Source organism: Pongo abelii, chromosome 7 (genome assembly GCF_028885655.2).
Source record: "Pongo abelii isolate AG06213 chromosome 7, NHGRI_mPonAbe1-v2.0_pri, whole genome shotgun sequence".
Taxonomy (NCBI): Eukaryota; Metazoa; Chordata; class Mammalia; order Primates; family Hominidae; genus Pongo; species Pongo abelii.
The window spans coordinates 90179011-90206798 of record NC_071992.2 but is presented as its reverse complement, the minus strand read 5'-3'; the positions used below and the strand labels follow the sequence as shown (position 1 = coordinate 90206798).

The following is a 27788-nucleotide window of genomic DNA, read 5'->3' as shown; positions in this document are numbered from 1 at the left end:
AACAGGTCTTGCTCTGTTGCCCAGGCTGGAGTGCAGTGGTGCAATCACAGCTCACTGTAGCCTCAACTTCCTGGGCTCAGGTGGTCCTCCAATCTCAGCTTCCCAAGTAGCTGGGACTAGAGGCAGGCGCCACCACGCCTGGCTAATTTATGTAGAGATGGGATTTCATCATGCACTGACTGGTCTCAAACTCCTGGGCTCAACTGATCTGCTCACCTCAGCCCCCCAAAGTGCTGGGACCACAGGCTTGAGCCACCACATCCAGCCTCTAATGATATTTGCAATCAGTTCATGCCTTTTAAATACGTATCTCTAATTTCTGCTTCATCTTCTGTACACGTTTTTTTTTTTTTTCTTACTGAGCTTATCAGATACAGTCGTGTGTAGGCCCTCTGCTTTTCATCTTCATCAGTATAGTGGTAAACATAATTGCCAATTCACTATGGTTTTAATCAGAAAATATTTGTTAGTAATCATTGGAAAATTAGTTTTCAGAACTTAATGGTCTAGTGCAAGAATGTTTGCTTACCAGCACCGTTTCACATTCTGATAATTCTGTGCAAGGTGACATAAGGATTGGGGGATAAAAGGAACTAGAGAATATCTAATTGTTAAGTATAAGAGCAGTGTTCTAACAAGTTTGCCTGCCTTTTTTAAATCTCAAACTGATATAATTTTGACTTAATTACAACAAATTAATAAAAGAGGATCAGATTATTTCACTAAACTATTTCTTCAGCTCCTGAATATTATGGTGCCAGGGTGGAAATGTCACCTCAGATAAGTTTTTAAAATCAACTCAAACAATGTAATTCTTTGTGCAATGAATTAGCTTAAAGTCCAAATCTGAAATTTGGTATGTTTGCAAAAATGATAGCTGTTTCTTTGCTTGGCTCACCATGCTATTTAGAAGAGTTTACATTTCTTTAAAAACATTTTAGAACAGCTAGAGAACCGTCAAGATTTTAGAGGCCAGTATTGAAAAGTGGACCCTGTAATATGCAAATTATCTAAGGTTAGGAGAGTAATTTATTTTCATAATACTATGCTTGAAATACATAATTATTTTTTAATATATGAAAAGTATTAAAGTAACACATGATCTGGTAAACTTTAAATGCTAAAATAATGATATTAATACTATTCTACAAGCATTGATCTGTTTTAAGTCCACATCTATCAATAAACTATTTTCACTAGCTATAGCACTTTGTTTGTGTTGACCTCACACTATAATGTGGAAAAAATTTTCATTTTCATCAAAAATAAAATTAGGACTTGTTGGAATGCTCACTCAACAATACTGATATACCATTTGTAGAGTTCACGGAAGTAAAAATCACTGAGGCAATTGTGCTCTTGGGTAGAGAGATGAGTAAGAGTATTACCATTCTCAAAGAGCTTATCCTTTAAAGAATATAATAAAACACAAGTTAAATAATTACAATGGTCAAATTAAAAGGATATCATATTAGAAAGCATTTAATTCTTACAAGGAGAACCACAGGAAAATTCCTGGAGGATTTCACATTTATTTAAGTGCCAAAGGATCAATAGTATATGACAGATGAATAGTTTCCCCAAATTAAATAACAAAAATGATTATAATAATAGAAAATGGCGTCCACTGACCACATATTATGTGGTTATTATTCCTTTAAGTACATCACACATAATGTGTCAATTAATTTGTAGAGCAATCTTAAGGAGATATTATGTGTTCCATTTTACAGGTAAGGTAAATTGAAGTTAAATAACTTACCCGAGGACACGCCTTGTGTAGAAGATAGGTAAACAATATGAACAAGACTATGGAAATTCTTAAATGTTTTTACAAGGATGTTTGGTTTTTCTTCAGCAATGAAAACTCATGGAAGAGTTAATTTCAAGGGTTCTGGGGCTGGGAAATACGAATGTATTAAAAAGGAATGGAGAAAGACACAAAGAGGCTCCAGCTGAAGACATTACAATAGTAAGTGGAATTGATGAGGGAGATCTAAACTAAGGGCAAATAGAAGAAAACCTTATACTGACAGAACTGATGAGGCTTCCCTGTTGTGGGAGGAGCAGTAAGGACCAGAAAAAGAGTCTATGTAAAGTCATACTATTTAAGAAGGTAGTCATGTATCCTTTCGAAAAAAGTTCCCATAAAAATCTGCTTTTAAGTTTTGCAATCTTTAACGTATACATTATTGTTTTAATTAGCAGTATCTGGAACCACTTAGCTCTAAGCCAATACTTATTATATGATCAAAAATGTTGATGTCTTTATAATTTGCACTCCAGAAGCTATTTATGCGAACCTTCTTTTTCTTTTGTATCATCTGCTCTCTTGCTTTCCTTGATCATTGCATGGAATTTATCTTGTTTATCCCTCCTAAACTCCTACTCATTTACTTTCTAAAAGTACTTGAAGTATTTATTGTCCTGTCAATTCTTTTATAATCACTTTGTATCTTTCAGATTCTTTTTTTCCTACTTTATAAATTCATCTCTCTCTTTATTCAAAATTTCCCTTGCTATGTTTCTAAATATGTGTTTCTCTTTCACATACAAATACCTCAATAATTAGGTCGATTTTGTAGACATCTGGTATTAAGTATGTTATTTATACTAATGTCAATAAACCAAATTTAGCAGACTTACAATAATTTTGTTCATTTATCTTAAAGTGATTTCTAAATCAAAATAGGCATGCAAAAGGAACTGAAAATAAAACTTTGAAACATGATTAATTTTAATATGTTTATGGGAAATAGTAAATCCACCAGCAGAAAAAAAATTACCAAAACTAACATTTTACAGATTTTTAGTATCAAAGCACAATACATTTTTCATAGAAACAAATATATCAATCACCATTATAGGTACCATGATATGGCAATATTTATACACAAGGTAATTTACCATTTTAAAAAAAATCAGTGGCAATGGTGATGTAATACATTAGTTCATCTTTGTTCAACTTTTTGCTATTATACTTCCTGGCCTGCAGGAGTATTTGCCAGGATACAAAAGAAAATATGTGACCTCAATTTTAACAGTACATAGAAAGCTCTGGCTGCCCATGCTTAACCCTACATTTACTACATGATCACTAGGAATGTTTTCATACCACCACTCTGACTTTATTACATTTATTTTTAAGGCCATTCCCAAGGAATCAAACATTTTAACAGATTCATTTGGATATTAAAGGATTATTTTATATAAAATAAGAAGTGCAATATCAGAACTTAATATTCTATATGCCTAAATTAACAGAAAAAAACTTTACAGTTATTAAGTGGAAAATTATTTGAGATTATTTGGAGTTGGTAATGGCATAGCATTGAACTGGGGAAAATGTGATAAGGTTTCTTTCAGTTTTAGAGTCGATTCTTTTTAAATGTACTAGATGATTTTCTGAGGGCCATTCACATTCAATGTTTAGATTCATTTTATTAGTGGCATATACAAAGCACCATATAATATATGAAATGTAGAACAATCATGACTATGTAATTAACTGTAGAAATAACTGCTAAGAAAATATAGCAATATTTAACACAGGATTTCTAAAACCATTATATTTTCATTACTTTTCCCAAAGCTAATGTCCCATGTTTTATTTTATAGACTTTGTTTATCAAGATTTATATGCATTTGGCACCTTTTTGGGCTGAAAATAGTTGATGTACTCTGTCTGTACAGTAATGTTACAGTTTTATACAAAATTCAGAAATATTGCATTTGGAATAGTCTTTATGATCCTCTTCCAAGTATTCCATTTCACACAACAGCAAATACTCTGAATGCCTTTCCTCCTGGAGGATTCTGTAAACTGCAAAAAAAAAAAAAAAAAAAAATACAAAAAGTATATTGACGTCATCTCTATACATAATCCTGCTTATAAATCATGCCTTCTTATGACAGTCAAAAAAGCAGCTCTATGAATCCAGACGGTCAACTTTCTTAGGCTACTATAATTTATAGTTATTGCAAAGCTTGAATGAGGATGACATAACTCTTAACTCTTGGTTCTATGCTGGGCTGCAAGTTTACTAATGACATTTAAGATGTGTAATGGTAATAATAGTAGTCTCCACAGAACTTCACAGATTCTAGATCATGTTTTCCTATATTACCTCTTTTCATTCTAATAAAGCAGGGTTCAGCAGCTGTTATTCAACTTTCATGGGGAATACTGAGACTCAGATTTACAACTGATATGCATGGTTACAAGCTAAAAAGATAGCTGATACTTAGGCAATAATCTAGAGCACTAGCTTATTATCATTGCCCAAGTCTGACAAAATTTAAATTACATTGCTATCATACAGATTAATACTCTTAACATCTATAATTTCAAGGAAAAAGTAAGGATACTTAATGGTCAAATCTGAAAGACCTAAGAATATCTTCACTGAAATGAAAAAATACACACACACACACAACATTCAATCTCATTTTGAAAGTACTTTTAAATAGAAGTTAAAAGTAATGCAGACTCATAAATTTTACTCTTTATTAAATTGTTTATATTTATTTAGCAACATAAATCAAGGTATGTTTTGTTTAAATGTCTAAAAGTTAAAACAGACTGGTAGTACCATTAATCATTATTTATTCAAATCAACTGTAAGCTTTTGAAGCTTTTACATAAAGTTTTATTTTCTTAATAATTACAAAAGACTTTTGGAGATCAATAAAATAAATGCTAAGAAAGAGACAAAGTAAAATATCTTTTATATATTTATTCATACAAGAAAAAAGGGAGAGAATTTGAGTGAGCAAAAATAAGGGTATCACAAGTGCGCACACACAACATATACACACATGTGCATGCATGCATGCCAGGTTTTTCATGCAAGTAGATGACCAATCCAAAGCCATTTTACTTATGAGAAACAAACTGACTGAGTGCCTTAGGAAGTGAATGTGTTTGGTGTGTTTCCTTTTTGTACACAGTTAAATACTGGAATAACACATATCTCTCAGCCTACAGACTGAATCTGAGCTTTGAGATTTACAAGTTATATGAACTTGGGCACATCATTTAACCCCTCAGAGTCTCAGTTAACATATATATATGTATATGTGTATATATATGTATGCATATGTGTATATAGAAGTATATATATGTATCTATATATGTGTATATATACACATTCACATATATACACAGAAACACACATATATACATACACATACACATATGCACACTCACACATATATACAGTCACACACATATACATATACACACATACATACACACACTCATACATATATACACAGACACACACACACACACACATACACATATATATATCTCCGGGTATAGGCCTGACATTTCCGGGCTGTCGAAGCTGAGCTAACATACTTAAGAGTGCTCAGGAGCATCTAACATCTGGAATATTCATAGTAGGTACTCAAAAATAATTATTATACTGTTTTATTAGGATATCACCTATCATTTTATAGTTTTAAAATAAATCTAAGAATTATGAGGCATAAATAAAACCATATCACTCAGTTTAGCTTATAAAATTGCATATCCAATTTTATAACTCAAAGATCCATTTTATATATTATTCTGCTTAAGAAGGCCATGAGCAGGTTGTAGAGATGTCACTTTCTCAACACTTACCTCTTGATATAGTCTAATATGAAAACAGATAATGCAGATTTGTATTTTTGTGAGGATGACACCCAGATGGTTATGTTGAAGGTAATCTAGATACCCTGTATGACACATATCCTTTGGTGTACATGTGTGTGCTCTCCATTGGCAATTTTGAAGAACCCAGGAAACATCTAAAAGTTAGGGATTTTTCTATATACAAATAAATAGGACTTTTAATATTACTTTTATAAGTAATAATGATTTTAAAAATCACCATTGCTTCATTTATTTTAATATTTATTGATACCTGATAGAGTGAGTTACATGAATTTTCTCAAATTACCAAAATATATGACACTAGTGGGTGGGTTAAATAAGATGAAAAATGACCTGAAAGAGTTCATTTATATCACACTAGGCGTCCAACTTCAAAACAATAAGAGAATTTGGTTCTAGGGAAAATCAGACATTGTTTTTGTCAAATACTTTGTCAGATAACTGGATTAGAGAAATATTCTGTGCCTTGCTCACCTAGAAAGAATTAAATATAAAAACTAATCTAGAAAATCCAAAAGAGGATGAAAGAAAGTTCCTAATTATAAGATCAATTAACAAAAGAGTAGTTCTGACTTCTAATCCGATTTTCATGTTGATTTTTATAAGCCTGCAGGAGACAGGCACCTCTGGTACTACAGCTTGTACTACAGCTTCTCCCATCCCTGGAAGGCTGACTGGTACACAAGTGTGCAAAGGAACACACTGGCTCTGCCACTTAACTTTGAAAAAAATTAAAAATATTAAAGTGGGTCAACTGTAAAGCAATCATGAATACAGTGATAGATGATATTTAAAAGTATACATACATATGTTTGTTTTTACCTTTCTGAGAAGATTCCATTCTGAAAAGAAGCAATGTAGGTCTTTCTTTTGTCCACAGGCATTACATCAACATAACCACCGTGATTTCGAACCACTCCAGCATGTACTGCTGCTCTGCAGATACTGGACAGCTGAGAAGGTCAAGAAACAAACTGCCATTACTGGAAATTCCTCCTGGACTTGTCCAGCCTATTCTTCTATTATTAATAGACTGAAGTCGCTGACATCCTGATGTCATGGATAGCCAGTGAGCAGCTACAGGATGAGGTTTTGTGCATAAAAGAGTGTTTGAAACGTCACAAAGTCAAAGCCAATTTGGAGCAAGTCTGAAGGGCAACCTTAAAGGTGACTGCAATGGTAAGACCCCTCCCTAATCTAATCTAGCAAACACCTGTTCTGTCCAAACAGTAGGCTTTAGAGTATCAAAGCAATAAAAAGCAAATTAGCTTCTTTTATCTCTTCTAGGTCCTATTTGTCATTCTTAAATTTTAGCCTTTGTTCTATACTGGGCTCACTCTGACCAAATGTTCATAGGTTAGATTATTCATCCCTCATGTATGTTCACTTTTGCCTAATACAAACTCCACCATAGTTCTGCATATAACTATGGCCCCTCTTCCCAAATACAAGAAATGGGGTAGGTTTTTTCTTAGTAAATAATATAATCTACACAGAGAAACTTTGCCTAAAAGAATAACCCTAAAAAGAAAAAAATGAAGAATCATCATAGCTTCTACCTAGATTTGTAATGCCTGTCAACTCAGTTTGAATGGTCTGACATGAAATACCAGGAAAGTCCTATGATTACATTGTACTAGTCATATAATCTGAATTGAATGGGATTTCTATGGAGAAGAAAATTATTGTTTCAGGTCCAATACTTTTGAATTTTTAAAACTACTGAATTCTAAAAGTCAGATCACTTCTTTTGGTCCATTAAAATCTTCTCAAGATTTTAACATTTGCTTTAGTCCAAATGTTTTACCAAAATTTGTCAACAACTAAGTACAATCCAAGGAAATCCAACCAAAGACAATATTTGAACTGTTTCAGTATAAAGCAATCCATGTCAAATGCCCATGGGTCTTTTCTGATCCCATTGGTGTGTTCTTTTCTTATCTCTATGCACATGTGAGTGATTTAATATGCTTTTTAAAATAAGCATGTATATCTTACATGACCTTGCTTTATTACTGTGCTGTGAACTCTAGAGCATCAGTCAGTATTTATTAGATCAGAGTCTGAATGCCAAGCTGTTTAATCCTTTCCATGCTTTTGCTGTATCGCAAAATACCATGTATCTAAAACCTGCATCCTTACTCAAAGGCATTTTCTTCAACACTTAAAGTCCCATTGAATTATATTTGCATCCAATATGGTTCCTAATGGATGGAATTAAAAATAATTCCGTGCACATTTCAGTATTCGTTCTGTTAAAAGGATATTAATCAGCATTTTTCCCAAGGCAACAAAAGTGCTTAGATATAACACTTACTAAGTCCAAGTATTTAATATGTTTTGAGACTATTGTATTGCCTGCAATTATGCATTCAGCAGGCATCCCTATTTGAGTTCAAAGGTCAGAAGACATTTTCTTTTCATACTCAGACTTTTTAAAAACTAATATATGATGAAAAGAATTATCTGTAAAAATAGAATTTTTTTAATGAATGCAGAAATATATAATAAACTATAAATAAAAGTTCAAAGCAACAGAATGTACAAGGTCTAGCTCTATAAATGGAAGGAAAGAAAGAGAAAGGAAGGAGGGAGGGAAGGAGGGAGGGAGTCTGGCTGATTGATTCTCACATTTCCATCCTTTATTTGGAGAGATAATGTATTTTGTAGGGCCAGGAAGACTGGCTATTAACGATTGTATCTCTGATTTCGTACTTGCCATTTGACAGTAATCTTTATATTTCCAACTTACTCTTCAAAGGACCTATGTAAGACACATATTATGCACCCATTTCACTGAGGGTAGAAAGATAAAATGATCTCAAGATATGAGTTCTAACAAAACCTTAACTCTAGCAAATAGATGACTTTAAAGATATAGAAATATACAGGATATTTTGAAAGACTTTCACTAGACATGACTAAAATTAAAAGTTCTCCTGCTTAAAGGGAAAATCTGAAAAGTAGGATTTCTTTGGAAATCTCTGTTGAGTTCAGATATGCATATTCCCATATATTTATTAATCTACTTGTTTCAACAAATATTTATGTGCATGGTACTTGGTTAATATCTGACGTAACTATGTGCTCTAAGCTCTGTTCAGGCAGGACATGCCTGTCTTGTTCACAGCTTGGCAGACATCAAATTAATGATCAAAAAATGATGAATGAATAACCCAGCTGCTGCCCTTGAGAAACTTACAAACTAATAAAAGAGGTAGGGTAATAATCACAATACCCAATACAACAGGCTAAGTGCCAAAAGGAAAAAATGAAGTTACAGGGGTTGAAATAAGGGCAACTTCATACCTGGGTTGGAAGGTCCAGCAACGCAACCTCACAGAGAAAGTGGCAATAATTTAGGTTTTGAAGAATGACCACAGTTTTGACATAAAATGTTCAAAAATACTGTATTTCAACAGAGGCAAGAATATAAGCACAAATGTGAAGACTAGTACATTCAAGATACCAGCAGGACATTTCAGTGGCACGTAAGACTAGTGCAAATCTGGAGCTTGAGAGAGACTCAGAATTGGAGAATAATTGCAAAGGTAAAGCTGAACGGAAAAAAATCTTGGTAAGTAAGCTCACCAAGAGAAATAGGTGGTAATGTACATATTCAGGCCTCTTTACATGATCAAATTCCCTTAATATTCTATTGAATATGAGCATAAGACATTTCTTAAATTTGCATTTGTAACTCTCTGCCTTAGAAATCTGTAATGGTTTCTAAGTGTTTGCCTCATAAAACGTAAACTCATCAGCATGCACTTTCAGACTTTGTCTGCACACTGATGTGAGCTGGATTCCTCTCTATCTCAGACTAACTTGGTTGAAGCCCCTTTTCGTTCCAATTTTCAGCAGCTTACAGACAAAGCTATCTGCTAGACTGATGTGCAGCTCATTGACTCTTAACTCCGTTACTCTGTAAATGTCACTTATCCCACTAGAACACATTCCCTGATCCTCTTTACCAACCGACACTAAAAACCTGGCTCAACAAGCACTTAACAGGCCTGGAACCTTGGAAGGCCAAGGAAGGAGGACTGCTTGAGGCCACACCAGCCTGGGTAACACAGTGAGACCCCATCTCTACAACAACAGAAAAAGAGCCAGGCATGGTGTCATGTATTTGTTCTTCTAGTTACTTGGGAGGCTGAGGCAAGATGATCACTTGAGCCCGAGTTTGAGGTTAAACTGAGATATGATCATGCCACTGCACTCCAGCCTGAGCCATCACAGCTCATATTCCTTGTCCAACCCCACTAAAGTCATCTCTTACAACATCCCCTCAACTAGTTCTCTTTTGCACATATTTTAATGTAGCATCTCTATGATTCTATGCTACGTTTTAAATGCCGTTTGGCAGTGAAGATATTGTTTCAACTTTTGACAAATTCTTAATTATCCAGTTCAGACTTCAAATACTAAAGAATCAAAAGAAAAACAAAACACATTTTCCTTCCCAACAATAACTATAGACTATTTCATTATGTGTCTTATATAAAACATGCGGGGAGAATGTGAAGAAAAATTTTGTCAAATAATTATACCCTCATATCGTACATATGGATATTAATTTTTCAGTGATATGGATGTTTAACTCTTCTGAGAATGCATATTAACAAAGTCTGTTCATTTGCTCTGTATATAAATGTACATATATACATTTAAATGTGTCTATACATTTTTATATATACATGAATGTTGAGAGCTGTATAAATTAGGATACTTACATCAGAATAAACTCGAGTTCCAATTACACGAGCATAATGTGGATTTGCTTGCATACAGTTACGAGGACAGTATACTCTGAAAAAAATAATATATTATATATATATTAAGTAAGCTGGTTACTTAAGTCTTTCTTATTAGTAAAACCACAGATATGCATACACAAAGTAAGCTCAACATTCTAAACTCTACTCATTTTTTCTCCTGAAATAGGTCAATTGTACAAGCCCAAGCAGTAGACACAATTGCTTCTGTTTATCTATTTCTATCTTTTGGCATAAATGTGATTTAAAAAAATTAGTTAGGAAGCTTTCTAATGTGGGGATTTGAAGCCAAAAGAAACATCAGAAAGCATCTCAATGTATCTGAGAAGTTGGTACGCAATGTATCTGTAGAATTTAGTAAACCAATAACTTGGAAAATCTGAATCATTGTCTGCCTCATACATCTCATAGTTTCTCTTCTTTATATTTACATCTTTGGAATCTCATCCAATTTCATGGTTTTAATTATCATCTTTAAATGGCTGATTTCCAAATTTACATTTCCAGTTGGGACATCTCTTAATTCCAAACTTGAATATCCTACTGCTTATTCAACATCTCCACTTAGCTATAATAAACATCTCAAGCTTACCATGTATGAAACCAAATTCCTAATCTCCTTCTCTAGTTCCCAAATCTGTTCTTTCCGTAGGCTTCCCATTGCAATAAATGGCACCTCCATGATTCCAAGTGCTCAGGCCAGAAACCTTTCTATCCTCAATCCCTCCCTTAATCTCACACCTTACATTCAACCCATCAGCAATTTCTATTGGCTATACATGAAAACATATCCAAGATCAGAGAATCCCCAAGCACCTCAATCATGGTAACTCTGGGCTCTATCATCTACTGTCTAACTTACTGCAATAGGCTCTTCTATGCTTCTTCTATGGTCTCCCTGTTTCCAATTTGGCCCTCTCCAATCTGTTTTCCATACTTATATTAAAACGTACAAGTCCAGCCAGGCGCGGTGGCTCATGCCTGTAATCCCAGCACTCTGGGAGGCCAAGGTGGGTGGATCGCCTGAGGTCAGGAGTTTGTGACCAGCCTGGCCAACATGGTGAAACCCCGTCTCTACTAAAAATACAAAAATTAGCCGGGCATGGTCCTGGGTGCCTGTAATCCCACTACTCGGGAGGCTGACGCAGGAGAATTGTTGGAACCTGGGAGGCGGAGGTTGCAGTGAGCTGAGATCATGCCACTGCACTCCAGCCTGGGCAACACAGCAAGACTCCATCTCAAAACAAAACAAAACAACAACAACAAATGTACAAGTCCAAACACATAATTCCTCTGCTCCAAATATTCCAGTGGCTTCCATCACATTCAGAGTAAATGACAAGAGCCTCAGGAAGGTCAATAAGCCCTGCATCTTCTATCCTCACTGCCTTTCCAACTTTATATCTTACTCCTTTCCCACTTTCTCTCCCTGCTTCAGTCGCACGGGCCTAATGGTTATTCCTCAAACACACACAATAGGCTTCTGTCTTAGAGCCTTTGCATTTATCTTCCTCTCTGCGTGGAATGCTCTTCCTCCAGAAATCCTACTGCCTTACTGATATCCGGTTGGCTTAGCTCACTTCAAAGACATTTCCAAACACTTTTTTGGTTGTTCAGGCTCTAATACAATATGACCAAAAGCTTTTTATTTAAACATAGGATCCAATTATCAATATTTAATCAATCACATGATATTTTAAAAAATCTACTCCCAAAGTTCAAGAAACTGTCAAATGGCACTTTACTTTTAATCAAGTGGCTTGTCTGCATTCACACACACACACACCCATCACTAAAAGGAAACACAAACTAAAACTGGAAAAAACACAATTTTAAGTAGTAAATGAGACTGTCAACATAACTACATGATAATCATTAGTGGATGATAGCATCAACAATTTTCCTAAAAGTATTCTAAATATACTTCAGTTGAAACTACCCTTGCCAATTGAAGCAGATCTTCCTTAACATAGCTTCTAAGAAATAGTTACAGTTTTTATTTCTAAAATTTATATAACACTGTATACTCTAGAGTGTATATACTTCACATACCATGGAAACCAGAACCATTTAAATATAATAAATCCATCTGAGTTTCTATAACTTTGAATTAAAGGGTTGATTGTTGTAAAAGATGCTGTCTGGGGTTTCTGCAGGAAGAAGGGTGTCCCCTTTGACTGGAAACTGATCTTACTGTATTTGAGAACTGCTAGGCATTCACCGTCATCCTTATGGTTGTAAAATCACTTGCTCTGCATGCTCTGCAAACTTTATCTTGCCCATATTCAGCTGTTGGTTTGCGGAATGCCAAAGTCAGTAGTCCAAGTTGAGTTAGTTTCTACTTAGATGAGTTCAGGTAAAACAAAGATTGGGGGAAGTTTTTGCTTGTTTGTATTCCAATCTGTTTTTAACAGCTTGTTACATACTACTAAGAAGGCAGGTACTGGTCTAGTAAACTTTTTTTTTTTTTTTTACCTACAATTTGCTGGTAAACTTTGAATGAAAATGCTGACATACTTTAATATCTACTTTTACATCTTGAGCATTCAATAAATTTTAAAGATCTAATTGTTTATAGATATATGTAAAACTGGATAACATTTCTTATAATTTTTATAAGACACTAAGTAATAATTACTACATAGTAATCAAACGGCTACTAAATAATAGTTGGATAGTTTATTTTGAATTGTTCTACCAGACATGGAAATTTTCAAGGACATGACTTGCAGGAATCTTGTTTCTTCAAGGTCTTCTTGAGCTAATTTCATTAATTTATTTATTGTCATTTTTTATCCAGAATAGACTATGCCTCAGCCTACTTAAGTGATATGAAATTCTAAAAGAAATATACCAACTACATGGTTCCCTAAAAGTTATAACCTGTCATATAAATATCATTATAACCCAATTTATGAAACTATTACAATTTTTTTTCTTTTTTTTTTTTTTCTGAGACGGAGTCTCGCTCTTTCGCCCAGGCTGGAGTGCAGTGGCGCGATCTCAGCTCACTGCAAGCTTGGCCTCCCGGGTTCATGCCATTCTCCTGTCTCAGCCTCTGGAGTAGCTGGGACTACAGGCACCCGCCACCACGCCCGGCTAATTTTTTTTTTTTTGTATTTTTAGTAGAGATGGGGTTTCATCGTGTTAGCCAGGATGGTCTCGATCTCCTGACTTCGTGATCCACCCACCTCAGCCTCCCAAAGTGCTGGGATTACAGGCGTGAGCCACCACGCCTGGCCAAAACTATTACAAATTTTATACAGGAAAAACAAATGACAATTTTGTTTCACGGAAATAAAAAAAAAAAGGGAGAAGCTTTTCAGACTGCTTAAGGTCAATATTATGCATAAATTGTCATTTCTATGGATTTATTATATTGGTAACAGTAAAGGCTAAAATTAAATTTTAAAAATTTACATCATTTTCCTTATTTCGATGTTTTGCTTTCTGAAACAAGCCAAGAAATAGGGAGCTTGTTTATTAATGCTTTACTTGATTTATCCCTTTTGCAATAATATTGATATAGTTTGTTTTGTTACAAAATTGCCCTTTATTGAGCATCTACTAGTGAGAGCCTTTATGTTAGAATGCTCTACAGAGACTATCCTTATTATTTGGTCCTCATAAACCTAGTCACATGGCTGACATGAGGCTAGGCATAATATTCGTACTTAGTAGGTATTTAATACATATTTATAAATTTAAATTCTAAAGTTCCTGGGTTTTTTTCACATATTATGATGCTAAAATTTACCAGCTTCACCTAGCAATACCTCTTTACTTTTTTCTATAAAACTGCAATCTGTAAGTGTAGGGGTCTTGAGAAATCTGAAAAAAATATTTCTACAAAATTGACTAAGACTACAGAGCAAACAATGATTTAATCAAATATGTGAGCCTTATAAGAGGATAAATAGTCAAGCTCTAGTAACAGGAGATTGTATTTTTATCACAAAAATATTCAGCATATAATTAATTGGTGGTCAAATGGTAAAAAGTATATGATGCACTTCACCCAGTAAGAGCTCCTCAAATTATCCTACATACTTGGTAATCTGCTGATTTCAGCAAATGCACAAGCTAAAGAATGTTAAAATTCTCAATTAGCATGCACCAAGTTAGCTGACCAAAAATATTACAACAGCAGTCTTGCATTAGTAGAGACAAATGATTTGAAAGGAAACAGGCTATTTGTATGTGAGGACATTTATTATTTATATCACATCTGTAACTTAGAAACTGACAGAAAATGAAGTACTCTGTTATATGAAGATCACAGTCTTCTGTTATAAAGATTCCGTTATGTACCTTGTGAACAGCCAGTCCCATTCTTTAAGTGAAACATTGCTTTCATTTTAAAAGGGTAAGTAATGATGTTTTTCCAAAGTAGATAAACTTTTCCATAAAAATTAAGCTCCTTAAATTTTTAGACTAAAATGTTTTGTCAAATTACAACTATATCTTTAAATCTCATTACTAGTTTTTAGAAGTAGTGTGGATATTTGCATTAATGGAAATAGTGTGTATAGAACTAAGACTGGATATATGGAGACATACTTTTTTTTTCCTATCTACTGATTATGGATTAAACCATAATACTTCTAACAGTTTTCATCTTAGCTTGGCCAAGATAAATAAAGCTTTTTTCATTATTTTATAGTATATAAATTCCATTATAATCTTGTAAAAAGAGAATATAAAAAAACAAAAATAAAAGAAAGGCAAAGATGGGCCTTTTAACTTACCAAATGCAATCAGATTGATCTAATTTAAACTGGATAATGATGTTAAAATATGAGTTATGCCACTTTAGTTTCTGCTGTAAGAAATTGTTATGAACTGAATGATTTTGTCCCTTCAAAGTTCATATGTTGAAGTCTCAATCCCCAATTCGACTAACTTGGAGACAGGGCCTTTATGAAGGTAATTAATGGTAAATGAGGTCATAAGGGGGGGGCCTTCATCCAATAGGATTAGTGTCCTTATAAGAAGGGATGTAAGAGAGTGAGCTCTCTTTCTCCCTCCACCATGTGAGGACACAGAGAAGGTGGCCATCTGTAGACCAGGAAGAGAGCCCTCATCAGGAACTGAATCAGCCAGCACCTTGATCTTGAATTTCTCAACCTCCAGAACTGTGAGAAATAAATTTCTGTTGTTTACACCACCCAGTCTATGCTATTTTGTTACAGCAGCCACAGCAGACTAATAAAGCACTCTTTGTATCACAGATGAACATACAGATTACATGCATAAACCCTGACATTATGAAATAGCAGAGAATACTTTTGCATTTTGAGAAAGTACACTAGGCCTGCCTGGAGTGCATGTAGTTTATGATGTTTCATTGCTCCCTCCTGCTTAGCAGTTCAAGATTATACAACTTTTGAATCCCAGAGACATCAGAATTTCAGGCAAAAACAGTTATCACAGGGCCAAAGCCCCCTATGTGTACACTGGTTTACCTTGGGCAATGTGAAGCAGGCTTATGAAATGGACAGAGCTGTTCCACAGTTGTTTCACAAGTCACAGCCTGAACTGAAGAATTAAAACACAAAACAATGAGTGAATCCTTTGAAAGCAATAACATACTACACAGTACTAAGAAAATAAGATGAAGAATGTGCTAACCTGTCACTTTAGAGACTGTGAAGGAATTAGCAGACTGATATTTGCTGAAGGTAAAATACAGAAATGTTAATTATTTTCATATAGGCAGCAGCAGCAGCAGCATCATTTCTGGTATCTTTCAAGTCTATGAAAACTTAATTTTCTTTTTTAACACTTACTAAAATAGACAAGTAGCAATATAAGAATATATCATTAGCTTTATGCTAAATCCATATTACCATCAAGTATTAACCAAATCAACACCATTCTTAAGGTTATCTCTTTTCATTATTAATCTCAAAAACATCTAGATAATAGCATAGAGCTATATATATATAAATATATATATATATATTTGATTCCTATCAAAATTAAAACCCTCAAATACTAATTTCCTGCCTCCATGGGACCAAACTATTTAGTCTTTCACAACAGGAAATACAAGACAATGTTGTGAAAAGACTACAAAATAATAAGTACCTAAGGGAGCGTCCATTATTCCTTTTTGTTCCCCCTAGTATCTAGCAAAATTATACAGTAAAATGAATAAACTTCTCCTCATCACATGCATTATTAAAAAGCTGAAATATAAGATTAGGCACACAATTATACATCAAAATTTTAATAGGTTTATATAACATCTATTGCAAAAGGTAAGGCTTATTTGTGATGGTACTTTAACATGGTACACTCTCTGAATACATTAGCTCAGAACTGAAGGTATAAAATTTCAACAATTCTTTATTTCCATCAGCTTCAAATTCAGTATTTAATATTCATCATCTATAATGTGTCCAAAAGAAATAACATTCTTTGAGGCATAAAATATACAATCTATTAAATATAGCCTTCAAGTTTCAAGAGAATTTCTATAATAGAGATAACTAAAAATTAAGAGGAAAAAAAGTAAATAACAGGATAAATGTCCTTTAATGGAACACCCACCGCTTGGCTTACTAAAGCTAATAACTAATATTTATTATTTATTGAAAGTAATAAATGTTTTCCAAGTGAATAGGTTAATTAATGAATATTTCTATAGAACTTCAGGCCAAGTGTGGTGGCTCACGCCTGTAATCCTGGCACTATGGGAGGCTGAGGCTGGTGGATCACTTGAGGTCAGGAGTTTGAGACCAGCCTCGCCAACCTGGTGAAACCCCATCTCTACTAAAAATAAGAAAAATTAGTTGGACATGGTGGCACGTGCCTGTAGTCCCAGCTACTTGGGAGGCTGAGGCAGGAAAAGTTGAACTTGTGAGACTGTCTTAAAAAAAAATTTTTTTTTGGCTAAAAAGAGTTATCACTAACAGCTAAAAACCACCCTTCAAGCCTTTTAATAAGACTGTATAAGCCAGATTTGGTGGCTCACACCTGTAACCCCAGCACTTTGTGAGGCCGAGGCGGGTGGATCACCTGAGGTCAAGAGTTCAAGACCAGCCTGGCCAACATGGTGAAACCTCGTCTCTACTAAAAATACAAAAATTAGCTGGGCATGGTGGCACACACCTGTAATTCCAGCTACTTGGGAGGCTGAAGCAGGAGAATCGCTTGAGCCCGGGAGGTGGAGGTTGCAGTGACCTGAGATCACGCCACTGCACTCCAGTCTGGGTGACAAAAAACAAAAAACAAAACTAACAAATGAAAAACAACAATAAAAAAAAGACTGTATAGGAGATCATTCCACAAATTTTTGAGAGTTCCTAATAGTTTTTTATAGTTATTAATTCTAACTTAACCCCACTGTGAAGTTTCATGCAACTGTATTGTAACAAAAGAGACAATGTCAAATTTCCTAAGAAAAGGAGTTCTGTATGAACTTCAGTAATGTTTACTGTTTTACTTAGAGGGAAAAAAAAAGACACTAAAGAGGTATTCCAAAAGCCCCCATTTTTCTACTTTCTATACGGTACATGTAAAAATACACAGTGTTTTGGAATAAGGTATTTGGTACACCTAATAGGAGAAACATTAATAAAATTAAATGCTTTTATATTGGGATACTTTTAAATGGACAAAAGAAAGATGACATAGCATAATACATATTTACAGAACTTTTCAAAATGCTCTTTTCTCTAATGTAATTTATCTTATCAACAAAGTTACTGTTGCATGAAATAAGCCATTTTCCCTAAATAGGACAGGAAGAATATGCAAATTACTTACCCTTCTCAGGGTATTTTCTGTCAAGCTAAAAAATGTATTGCTTTACATTGGAAATTAACTGTAAATTTATACATTTTTAATGAAACTCAAAAATTTGGAGTTTTAGCATGCCCATTAAAAGCAAAAGAGTTCAACTTTGACCTTAAATGCTTTATCTTCTTTTTGTCTAAGAAAAGTACAAGCTAAAATGAACCTTGAAAATAATCAAATTCTTTCTTCTTAAATTATTCTATGCTTTGCTCTAAAAAAAAAAAATGTGTTAGCTCACTGTTACAATTTAAAATTATCTGGTCCAAAAGATTATTTGGGTACTTACCCAATTGTCTGAATACCATTTCTATTGGACTTGATGAAATAATGCTTTCTTCCTTGTCTAGTGATATCTACCCAGCCACCATCATTGTCTATTATACCATAATGCATTGCAGCTCTACAGATGCTGGATTGCTTGGAAAAAAGGAGGAGATAAAAAGATGTTAAAAATATTAGAGTTCTGCATAAGTCCCAACTATTTACCACTTACATGACTTTCAATTAAATAAACATTTCCGGGCAAAATATCTATACTTATGTAAGATGTTATTTTGCACAATAAAAATCAAATATTACATGGAATGACTCTATCCTCAAATAATTACATTTATAACACTTACCATTTCATAATGTACACTGCCAATAACTTTAGCTTTACTATCCAAACAGCCAGCAGGACATTCGTACCTAAATAAAAGTAATTGGGCACAAAATTTAGTTTCTCTGAATGTTAGCACAAAATAAAAATATTTATTATATTCAATTAGTTTTCAAAGTAATAAAAAATATTACCTATTGCAGGTTGTTCCTTTGCACTGATCTCTTAATCTTACTTCACAAGAAACAATTTGGGCTACAAAGAAAAAAACACCTAAATAACTTAAATAATATAAAAGCAGTTGTAGTTCATTATATATAGCCTAACGACAAAATTTTTTCCATTCTAAAAATGTTCTAATTAATAAAATCTTGATGGATATACCATTTACGTACTTTGAAAATTTTAATAAGTAATATAGAGGTCTTACACATTTGCTGTGTGCTTATGACTTCATTTCTGCTACTATCATCTGATCTTGTCTGGACATGGGTGTCATGGACTTGTGACTGCTGTCGTTCTATTTCATTTGTTTCCTCTTCTCGAGGAGGATGATACCTGTCTGACCCTTCTGTTAGAGAAAGCAGATTTAGGAAATATTAACCCTATTTGACATGTGCATGAATTATCAAATAATAATATACTTTGATACTCCTATTTAACATTTAGAACTAGAAAAATCAACTGTTTTTCTGCACAGGTTTTGGCTTAAGGTGGTGATCTTAGGTACTGCAGTGGAATAAATGAACACACATAAGCCTTTAAGTCCTTGATTCATTTATGTTAATGTTCGACTAATATTCAATGAGGCCACTTCTAAACTTTGCTTATATTTCAACATATCATTGTTTGATTTTCATAATGACACCATGAAATCTACACAGTGATCTAATAAGGTCATGGCTTAGCAAAATCAAATTTGTTTTCAATTAAAATCATATTCTTAATATTTTCAGGAGGATCACATTTAGACTTCTCCCAAATGGAAATGTGGCCTAAAGAAGGATTTACATGCCCTTATTATCTATGACAAAATCCATGTCCATAGAAAGTTTTTTTCCTTTAGAAGAAAATTCAATGTGCAGAAATTTAAACTTGAGTATGGAGAGCAATTTCAAACTTTAAATTTAATGTTTATTTCCAGACTGGCCTTTATCAAAGGTTTGACAATGGCACATTTTGGAGAGGCATATTATTTTGATGCATGCCCAAGAACTCAGAAGCCAAAAAAAAAGTATGAAGTCACAAGAAAGTCAGCTTTAAGTAAAAGATAATGGTCACCGGGGAAGAGGCAGGTAGGTTGGAGGTTTGGACACAGAGAATATGAAAAACACCCACACAAGGAAAAAATGCTGCAAACGCTTCCAGGAATTTTAAAATGGCTTATACAACAGAGGGACATATATGGGCACTTCTTGTCTACTCACTTTAGTTAATGCGTCATTAAGGGAAAAAAAGAGACGTGTCATTATGAGCACTAAAAAAGGGCTGCAATTGTTCAAATATTTCCTAATATACTTCGTCTACATTATTCCTCCTTTAGTCATCAAGAAAAAAGTACAAGGCAGTAAAAAATGTTCACTTGAATGCACAAGTGCATGACTTTTCACAAAGCTTTGTCATAACAGTTTATCTCTATGTGCTATAAACAGGACACCATATTTACTTTTTAAGACATCAAATGCATTTGACAGTACTACTTTTATAGTAGTTTTATACTACTATTATATTTTTCTTATTATTTTAGCATGACAAATTGAATAGTGTGCAGTGAGAAGTGAAAAATCAATATAATTCATTGAGCATGGTTCAATAAGATACACAAAGGGGTGTTTTGTTAAAAATGTTTAAAGTGCTAAAGATAAATTGTGTTAAATTGCTAAATCCTTTAAAAAAAGATGACAGTTATGGAAATAACTCTAGTCAACCATACATCAAAATGACTCTTTTTAAGAATATAAATATACTTGTCATTCTGGGGTAATTTCAAAGTAGAATCAGAAATAGTTACCTGAAATAACCATGGAACTTTAAAAATTTCATATAACAAACTTATTAGTAATATAAATATTTGTAAAAGATTTCTCCAAAATATTTGAAATAGAGTTCTAGATACTTTTCGTGTAATCATTAAGTGCACTTCTGGCTTTTTTAAACATAAGTAATGCAGGAGCTGGATTAAAATATAAATCAACATGAATACTACAACACAATAGCGCTTACCTTTGTAGCACAGATTTTCTCTACAGCCCCCTCCAAAACTAGGTGGGCAAGCAGAACAGGGCCGCCCATGTTTGTAAGGGGCATGGCCCCACCAGTTTCCCCTTTAAGAGATGATACGCTCTATTAAAAAGTAGTCTAACACATAATTTATAAAATATTGTGAAACATCACTATATATGAACATTCTAAGTAATTATTTTGGCGTATAGATTTAAGACATTCATATAATTTATTACAGAGCCCTTCTGGTTACTAGGTTTAAATATAAATTACTGCCTCATTTTGAAAATTTCCAAAGTAATTTATAACACATATTGTTAAAAATTACAAAATCAAACTTTTGCAGAAAGCCAAACTCTGCCATGGAATATTCACTATATTCCATTTACTTTAATAAAAACACATTATTAAACTTGAATTTGACCCTAAATATGATTGTGTCACATTGTTAACGTAATCCCTTAAATGGTCTTTACACAGATGAAAATACATTTCTCAATTAATGTATAGTTGTTAATCTCTAATAAATAACAATTATTCAATACTTATGGATAGTATAGTGAGTAAAACCGAAGACATAAAAATATGGTTCCCATATTCACAAAGATTATACTCTCATATTTCATATCCCCCTTTATGCATTTATTTTATGCATTAGGCAACTATAATTGTTGCCATAGTAAATAAACAGAATTAAAATAACACACTTCATTCAGTGATACACACTGAAAATGGGGAACAATCAGGAACATAAACGTATTTTCATTTTGTTAAGAAAAATGTACATCTGAATGTAGTGTTTTGTCTACTCACTTTGGGGAGTAATTGCACACCAGGTAGACAGCTTTGGGCCATATCTGCCCCCAGATGTTCATGTTATGACACAAATTAATGGCACAACCGATTCTGTTACTAGTTGCCCACACAACCTATATTAGAAAAATGAAAGGCTCAGAAAAAGCAGGCTGAAATGAAATAGGACAACACTTCTGAGAGAAAAATGCATAAAATTTGAATGTGAGAAGCCAACGTTTATCATTCAAAATGAACTGAGATCAAATCAAAAAGGGTCTTTTTCCTGAGACTTTGAGTAATACCTAATTCAATTTTAAAAAGAGAGCTACAGAAAAATAACTGTGTCTGGTTATAAAATGCAAGCATTTTCAAATGCAAATTTAGTAAATAATTCAAAAGTTACATCCTCACAAACCTAATGTCATATTAACATTTCTATAAAGAAACTTTTCTGACAAAGGAGCAGAAAATCACATCCTAAACAGCAAATACTGGAGCAAAAATTTACATGTTCAGATTTCTTATACAACATGATCTTTTCATCATGTCACTGGTTATCAGGTAGTTTGACGCTGGTCAATCTTATCACATGCAAAAGCATACAGAACAATTAATCTGCTTTATATTCACTGATAATAAGTCTGATCAGCAGTGAGCTTTATCAATCTGCCTTTAGTTGTTTGATTTGGAAGTTTAGAACATACCAATTGTGAACACGAAATATAAATATATATATATGCTGCACATGTAAATATTGAATGTCATTGGTAAATAAAACTATATTTTTATTCCTTGAGATAAAACTTTGACATTGAAGATGGTATATTTCTCCCCATATTACTGGGACTATATTAAAAATGTTTGATATGCAAAATCACTGAAATAATGTCTTTTTAAGAAGATGTTTGGACTTTTTTGTGTGATAATTATTTTCATTGTTTATAGAACTTTGTAAGCCAATTCAACATAATCAATATCCATATAAATTTTTTTAATAACCATATTAAATGATGTAAGACAGACAAGTTCACTAGCCTAATTTCCTTCATAGTTACATTAACTCAATTTGGGGGAATTAAGTATAATACCCCCCAAACATACCTGTGTATAATGTGTACATACAGGGCCAGAACACCTGAATGGACAATATGGGTTGCATTCATGTTCATATGGGTAGCTAAAGTCTTTCACTTCATCATACCACGATTGTACATGAAACGTCGGGGGCCTATATCTATTAGAAAGAAAATAGTCACAGAGGGTAAACAAAGTTGGAGAAAATACAAAACTAAATATTGCAAAATACATTGGTATAATTTGGTAGAAAGACACTTTGGCGTAAATTATTAAACTTAAATATTTATGCCCATTACATTACTAATAAGTTGTTGATTTACATTAAAGTCTAAAAAACTGCTGATTGTTCTCGTGTGGCATTTATTTTTTGTTACTTGTTTCATGATTACTTTTCTTTCAGGCACCAAGTCTTTGAAAAACTGTACTGATGAATTAATAAGGATTTCATTTTAAACACTTATGTTTTCAGAAAGAAAAAGTTGTGCTTTAAGATACCTTCCCCAGTGTGCTCCCAAATTCTGTCCAATTGATGGAAGCAAGCTTGCAGGTCCATGTTCCCACAAGCAACTTTCAGCCCAGGATTCTGCAGATCTTTCCAGCTCTACATCCCATGTCTACAGTTTAAAACAAAAGCAAAATGTGCACATGTAGCATTTGGACACTTCTTCAGAACATAGCATTGAGCAGTTCTTACATTTTCTTCTTTCTTTCTTTACAAAGTCAACATCATAGTCTGGATTCTCATCAGACTCAAAAGTCATCTAAATTTTTGCACTGGCCTCCAAATCAATCTCCCTGTCTCTATCTCTTAACCCTCCAAATTGCCCCATACGTGTTTAGAATTACTTAAGTGAACACGAATATGCTGAAGTGATTCCTCTGTATAAACACATAAAACAAATCCCCATATACATAAAGTCCAAGGTCCGGGGTCCCACTCTTCCCTATCATTAAGCATACAAGTCCTTGCTCTTGCTGACATTGTTTCCTCTCCCTAAGCATCCTTCTCCCAGTTATTTGTCAGACAAGTCCCTACTCTTTCTTCCTTCACAATCCAACTTTATAAAATACTTTTTCTGTGACATCGTATCAATTCTCTTAGATGTAAGCTATCCCTTTGGGACTCTTAAGGCTTTGTTATATTCCTCTGTTTAGCACTTATTACATTGTAATATTAGTATTTGCTTACATATCTATCTCTTTCATGAGACTGTAAATTGAATGGGACAGTGCTGCTGGTATCTTTGGTCTATTTTCTAGTGTCTATCATCTGGACAAGGTGATTAATAAATGCTTGTTAAATACATGAATGAGTAACAAATCTGATTCTCATAAAATATATGTAGACATAAAATTAAAATTAAATGATGACAAATTCATTCTTTTAAAATAATTTAAAAAGAAATAATTTAAATCACTGATTAAGTTATTTTAGTGAAATGATTACTGAAATAATTTTGCAAGTTCTGGGTTTAATATTCAACTTATTAATTTGAAAAATATGCAATATAGTATGTGTGCTGGTAAAAACACCGAGTTATGTGGACCTGGGCTCAATCTTAGCACTACAATTACAGACTCCGGGCATGTTATGAAGACGGGAAAACAAATCTGGGAATGAAACCTGAGGACACAACCCAAGTGACAGCGATGAAGCTGAAAAGAGTAGACAGTGAAATGATGTTCAGAAATTTAAACTCTTAGAACTTGATAAATGGCTGGAGTAGGTGGTAAGGGAAAGAAAAGGTGAAGACCGATGATACTACCAAATTGGAAGAAAGGAAATAGGGAAAAAGAAATAGATGGTTGTAATACAAGTGTGTGTCTAGGTATTTCCATGCATATTTCAATGGTGATATATGAGGGCACATATGCCAAGTAGAGAGCAGAACTACATGACTGGGGGTCCAGAGGAAAAACGTGCTCTGAAGATATGAATCTTGAAGTTATTCACCCAGAGATAAATTTATTCGGGAATATTATATAGAATAAGAAGAGGAATAAAAAAGAAAATTCTGGGGTTGTCAAAATCTAAAGGGAAAAAACCCTAACAAGATAACAAAAGAAGCCAGGCAAGACAGGATAAAAGAGGTTACAGAAAAACTAATTAATATGAAATTATAAAGCAATGAGAGAGAGAAGATATTGGGAGTAGAGAATGGGTAACAAGTGTGAATGACACAGAAAACCAAGATTTCCTAAGTACTAATTCATGACGAAAAGTAACTTCAGATCAATGATGGGTGAAGAAATCAGAACACAGAGCATTAATAAGTGAAGAGAAAGAAAAAGTACAGAAAACAAATGTGAGTTACTTTCTCAATACTTTAGAGAGAAAGAGAAATGTGGCAGGAGCTATAGATGAGATGCCAGAGTCTAGGGAGAATTTGTTCACTTGCTTTGATTTTTAAGGGATACAGGAAATCTAATCACGTCAATACGCCAAAAGGAAAACACCCTAGGGACAAGGAGGCATGGAAAAAGAAATGTATGTTTGAGGAGAAGAAGATTCCTAATTCATTCATATAATTTTTCATTGGTGAATATTCCTCCCCATTCCATTGTGGCTCTGAAATATGGATCAAATCACAAAAGAAAATTTATACAAAATTAGAATAAGTTTATTATCATCATTAGTGTATCTTAATTTTCTAGCAAAAATACAAAAATAGTGTATAAGCGACTAAAAATATAAGAGCAGCAAGAGTTGCTGCTTTTCATAAAAGTTTTAATTTTACTTTCAATTAGTGTCAAATACTCAAGATGAATGGTTTTAAGACATGGACATCAGAAACAAATGCTATAAACAAGTATTATCAGGTAAACACTCTATTTGCCAATTACAGGCATATTATTAATTAACTTTACCATTTAACTTTGACCTAATTTTATAATTACATATAATGTTTATTATACAAAAGTATAATTCAAGTTGTGGTCTCTATTTGTCCAAAGAAGAATTAAGTAAGAAACACTGAATTTGGCTGAAGTCCCAGAAAATGGGCAAAATGTTGATTTCCTTTTGTATCTAGAAAGTTGGAGAAGTAATCGTCTCTCAAAAGCAAGCAGGTTTCCAGATGGAGTCCCTAAAGACATAGGTTGTCCTTAAGGGACAAATTATTGTCTGCAATCCAGGAAATCAGATTCTTGCACAGTACTCCAGTTATACACAGGACATAACTACACTTATCTGTAGGGTTTTTTTTTTTTAATATATCAATCTCATATTCAAAGAGTAGCCAGAAAACAGAGGAAAAATAGAAACAGTTCCTGGAAGGCTAAAAATAATTGCTTTGAAACAATTGTGATGGTTTTAAAATACCCTTTCCACCAAAGGTGGAGTTGAATTCCCCCCTCTTCCCTTGAATTTGAGCTAAATAGTGACTCACTTCTAATAAACAGAAAGAGGCTGGGAGACTTCGGTAGCTAGGTTAGGAAAGAAAGCTTCTTCTTTTTTTTTTTTCCTGTTAAGACACATCATGATAGACCTAAGCCAATGGATTAGGAGTCCAGTTACCATGAATAGGTAGCTGGAAAGAAAATATGTAAAGAGCGCCAGAGATGTGAGTTTTTCCAGCCGAGGCATGTGACCTGTGAGTTTGCGAGCCCTCAGATGACAGCAACTCAAGTCAGGGCAATCATGAGACACCTCAAGTGAGGACCATCCAGCTGAGCTCTTAGAATAATCCTTATGGCTGCTACTCAAGTTCAATTTACTCTTGTTTCACACATGATTCTACAATCTTAGGTGTCAGTTTTCCCTACAAAATTGAAAATGGATCCTTTTTAGAAAAGATATACAACTAGTTCCTAACTAGTTTAATATACTACAGTGTATTTCAGTGTTTCAAGTTTGCTTTTATTTCTGTTGTATAGAAATCGGAATAAAACATAAAACATATTATTCAAATACTTCAAGCTAATTTTTTCTTATTTGTAAATTTGTTAGCTGAAATAGAAGGTAACTCCGATCACTTTGAGGACTAAAATTCAATGTTGAATATATACAATGCATAAGCTGTATTTAAGGTATGACTTACGATTTTATTTAATCCATTAAAAATAGTGGGAAAAGCATACTGAATAAACTATAATATTGCTAAAATAATGGCATACATTATTTTAATATAAGTGCTGAAGCAGAGGGGCATGCAACTAAAATTTAGTTCTTTATCAATACTAATATTAGTGACTAAAAGTAATTATCTATTCATAGAATTGAATAAAGCATACCTGTTTAGGTCAAGTTCAATAATACAAATCAAGTCTTAAAAACTTACTGAAAGAAATTCTGTCATGACTTAACAATAAGCATGGTACATATTTGTTAAAGCTACAACATATTTCACGTTTTAAAACTGCCAATAAGTTATACCCACCCCATTAAGTGTAGGTTAGTCCCTACACATTTCTATTTAAAAACAGGTTTACAAATTAAATCAAGATGGGCCAAAGAGCTTCTTTTTTTCTTCCTCTGAACTATTCACCCAGCACTAATTTAAAGACAAACCACACTACAATGGCCACTTCTCTATAAAATGAGTACTTGGGTACCCATTTCTATATACTTGAGGTGTGCAAAAATGAAAGCAACTCTATTTCCCAACTACATCTGAAAGTTGTTCCTTCTTAGAGCATAGTTAAGTCTTCAATGAAGTTTTATTACTTAAAGAAATATTTAGAATACTATTGACATTCTTTGTCTCCAATGATATTTTTAAACTAGTTCAGCATGAAGGCTTTCTCATCTCAAGTGTGTGTATGAGAAATTTTAAACTTTGACAGAGAACTTTCAAAATTAAACCAGGCCAAGTATAGTGGCTCATGCCCATATTCCCAGCACTTTGCG

At 33.6% G+C, this 27788-nt stretch overlaps 1 protein-coding gene across 2 annotated transcripts in view; it reads right to left on the bottom strand.

Annotated features, from left to right (window-relative positions):
• Positions 1 to 1095: 1095 nt before the first annotated feature.
• The window catches only part of CRISPLD1 (cysteine rich secretory protein LCCL domain containing 1), a 50136-nt gene continuing 23443 nt past the window's right edge, over positions 1096 to 27788 (bottom strand). Inside the window, exons 3-15 of one of the 2 annotated variants that reach the window (XM_002819187.5) lie at positions 23435 to 23553; positions 22964 to 23096; positions 21881 to 21996; positions 21068 to 21168; positions 19275 to 19415; positions 19039 to 19099; positions 18867 to 18933; positions 18530 to 18660; positions 16072 to 16115; positions 15906 to 15978; positions 10399 to 10474; positions 6485 to 6615; positions 1096 to 3823 (exon numbers count right to left, since the gene is read on the bottom strand). In XM_002819187.5, coding sequence (XP_002819233.1) covers positions 3772 to 3823; positions 6485 to 6615; positions 10399 to 10474; positions 15906 to 15978; positions 16072 to 16115; positions 18530 to 18660; positions 18867 to 18933; positions 19039 to 19099; positions 19275 to 19415; positions 21068 to 21168; positions 21881 to 21996; positions 22964 to 23096; positions 23435 to 23553 — 1245 coding nt within the window. In that variant the 3' untranslated portion in view covers positions 1096 to 3771. Of the gene's footprint in view, positions 3824 to 6484; positions 6616 to 10398; positions 10475 to 15905; positions 15979 to 16071; positions 16116 to 18529; positions 18661 to 18866; positions 18934 to 19038; positions 19100 to 19274; positions 19416 to 21067; positions 21169 to 21880; positions 21997 to 22963; positions 23097 to 23434; positions 23554 to 27788 lie in introns of those variants that run through there. The other variant, XM_009243887.4, reaches the window with a different exon arrangement.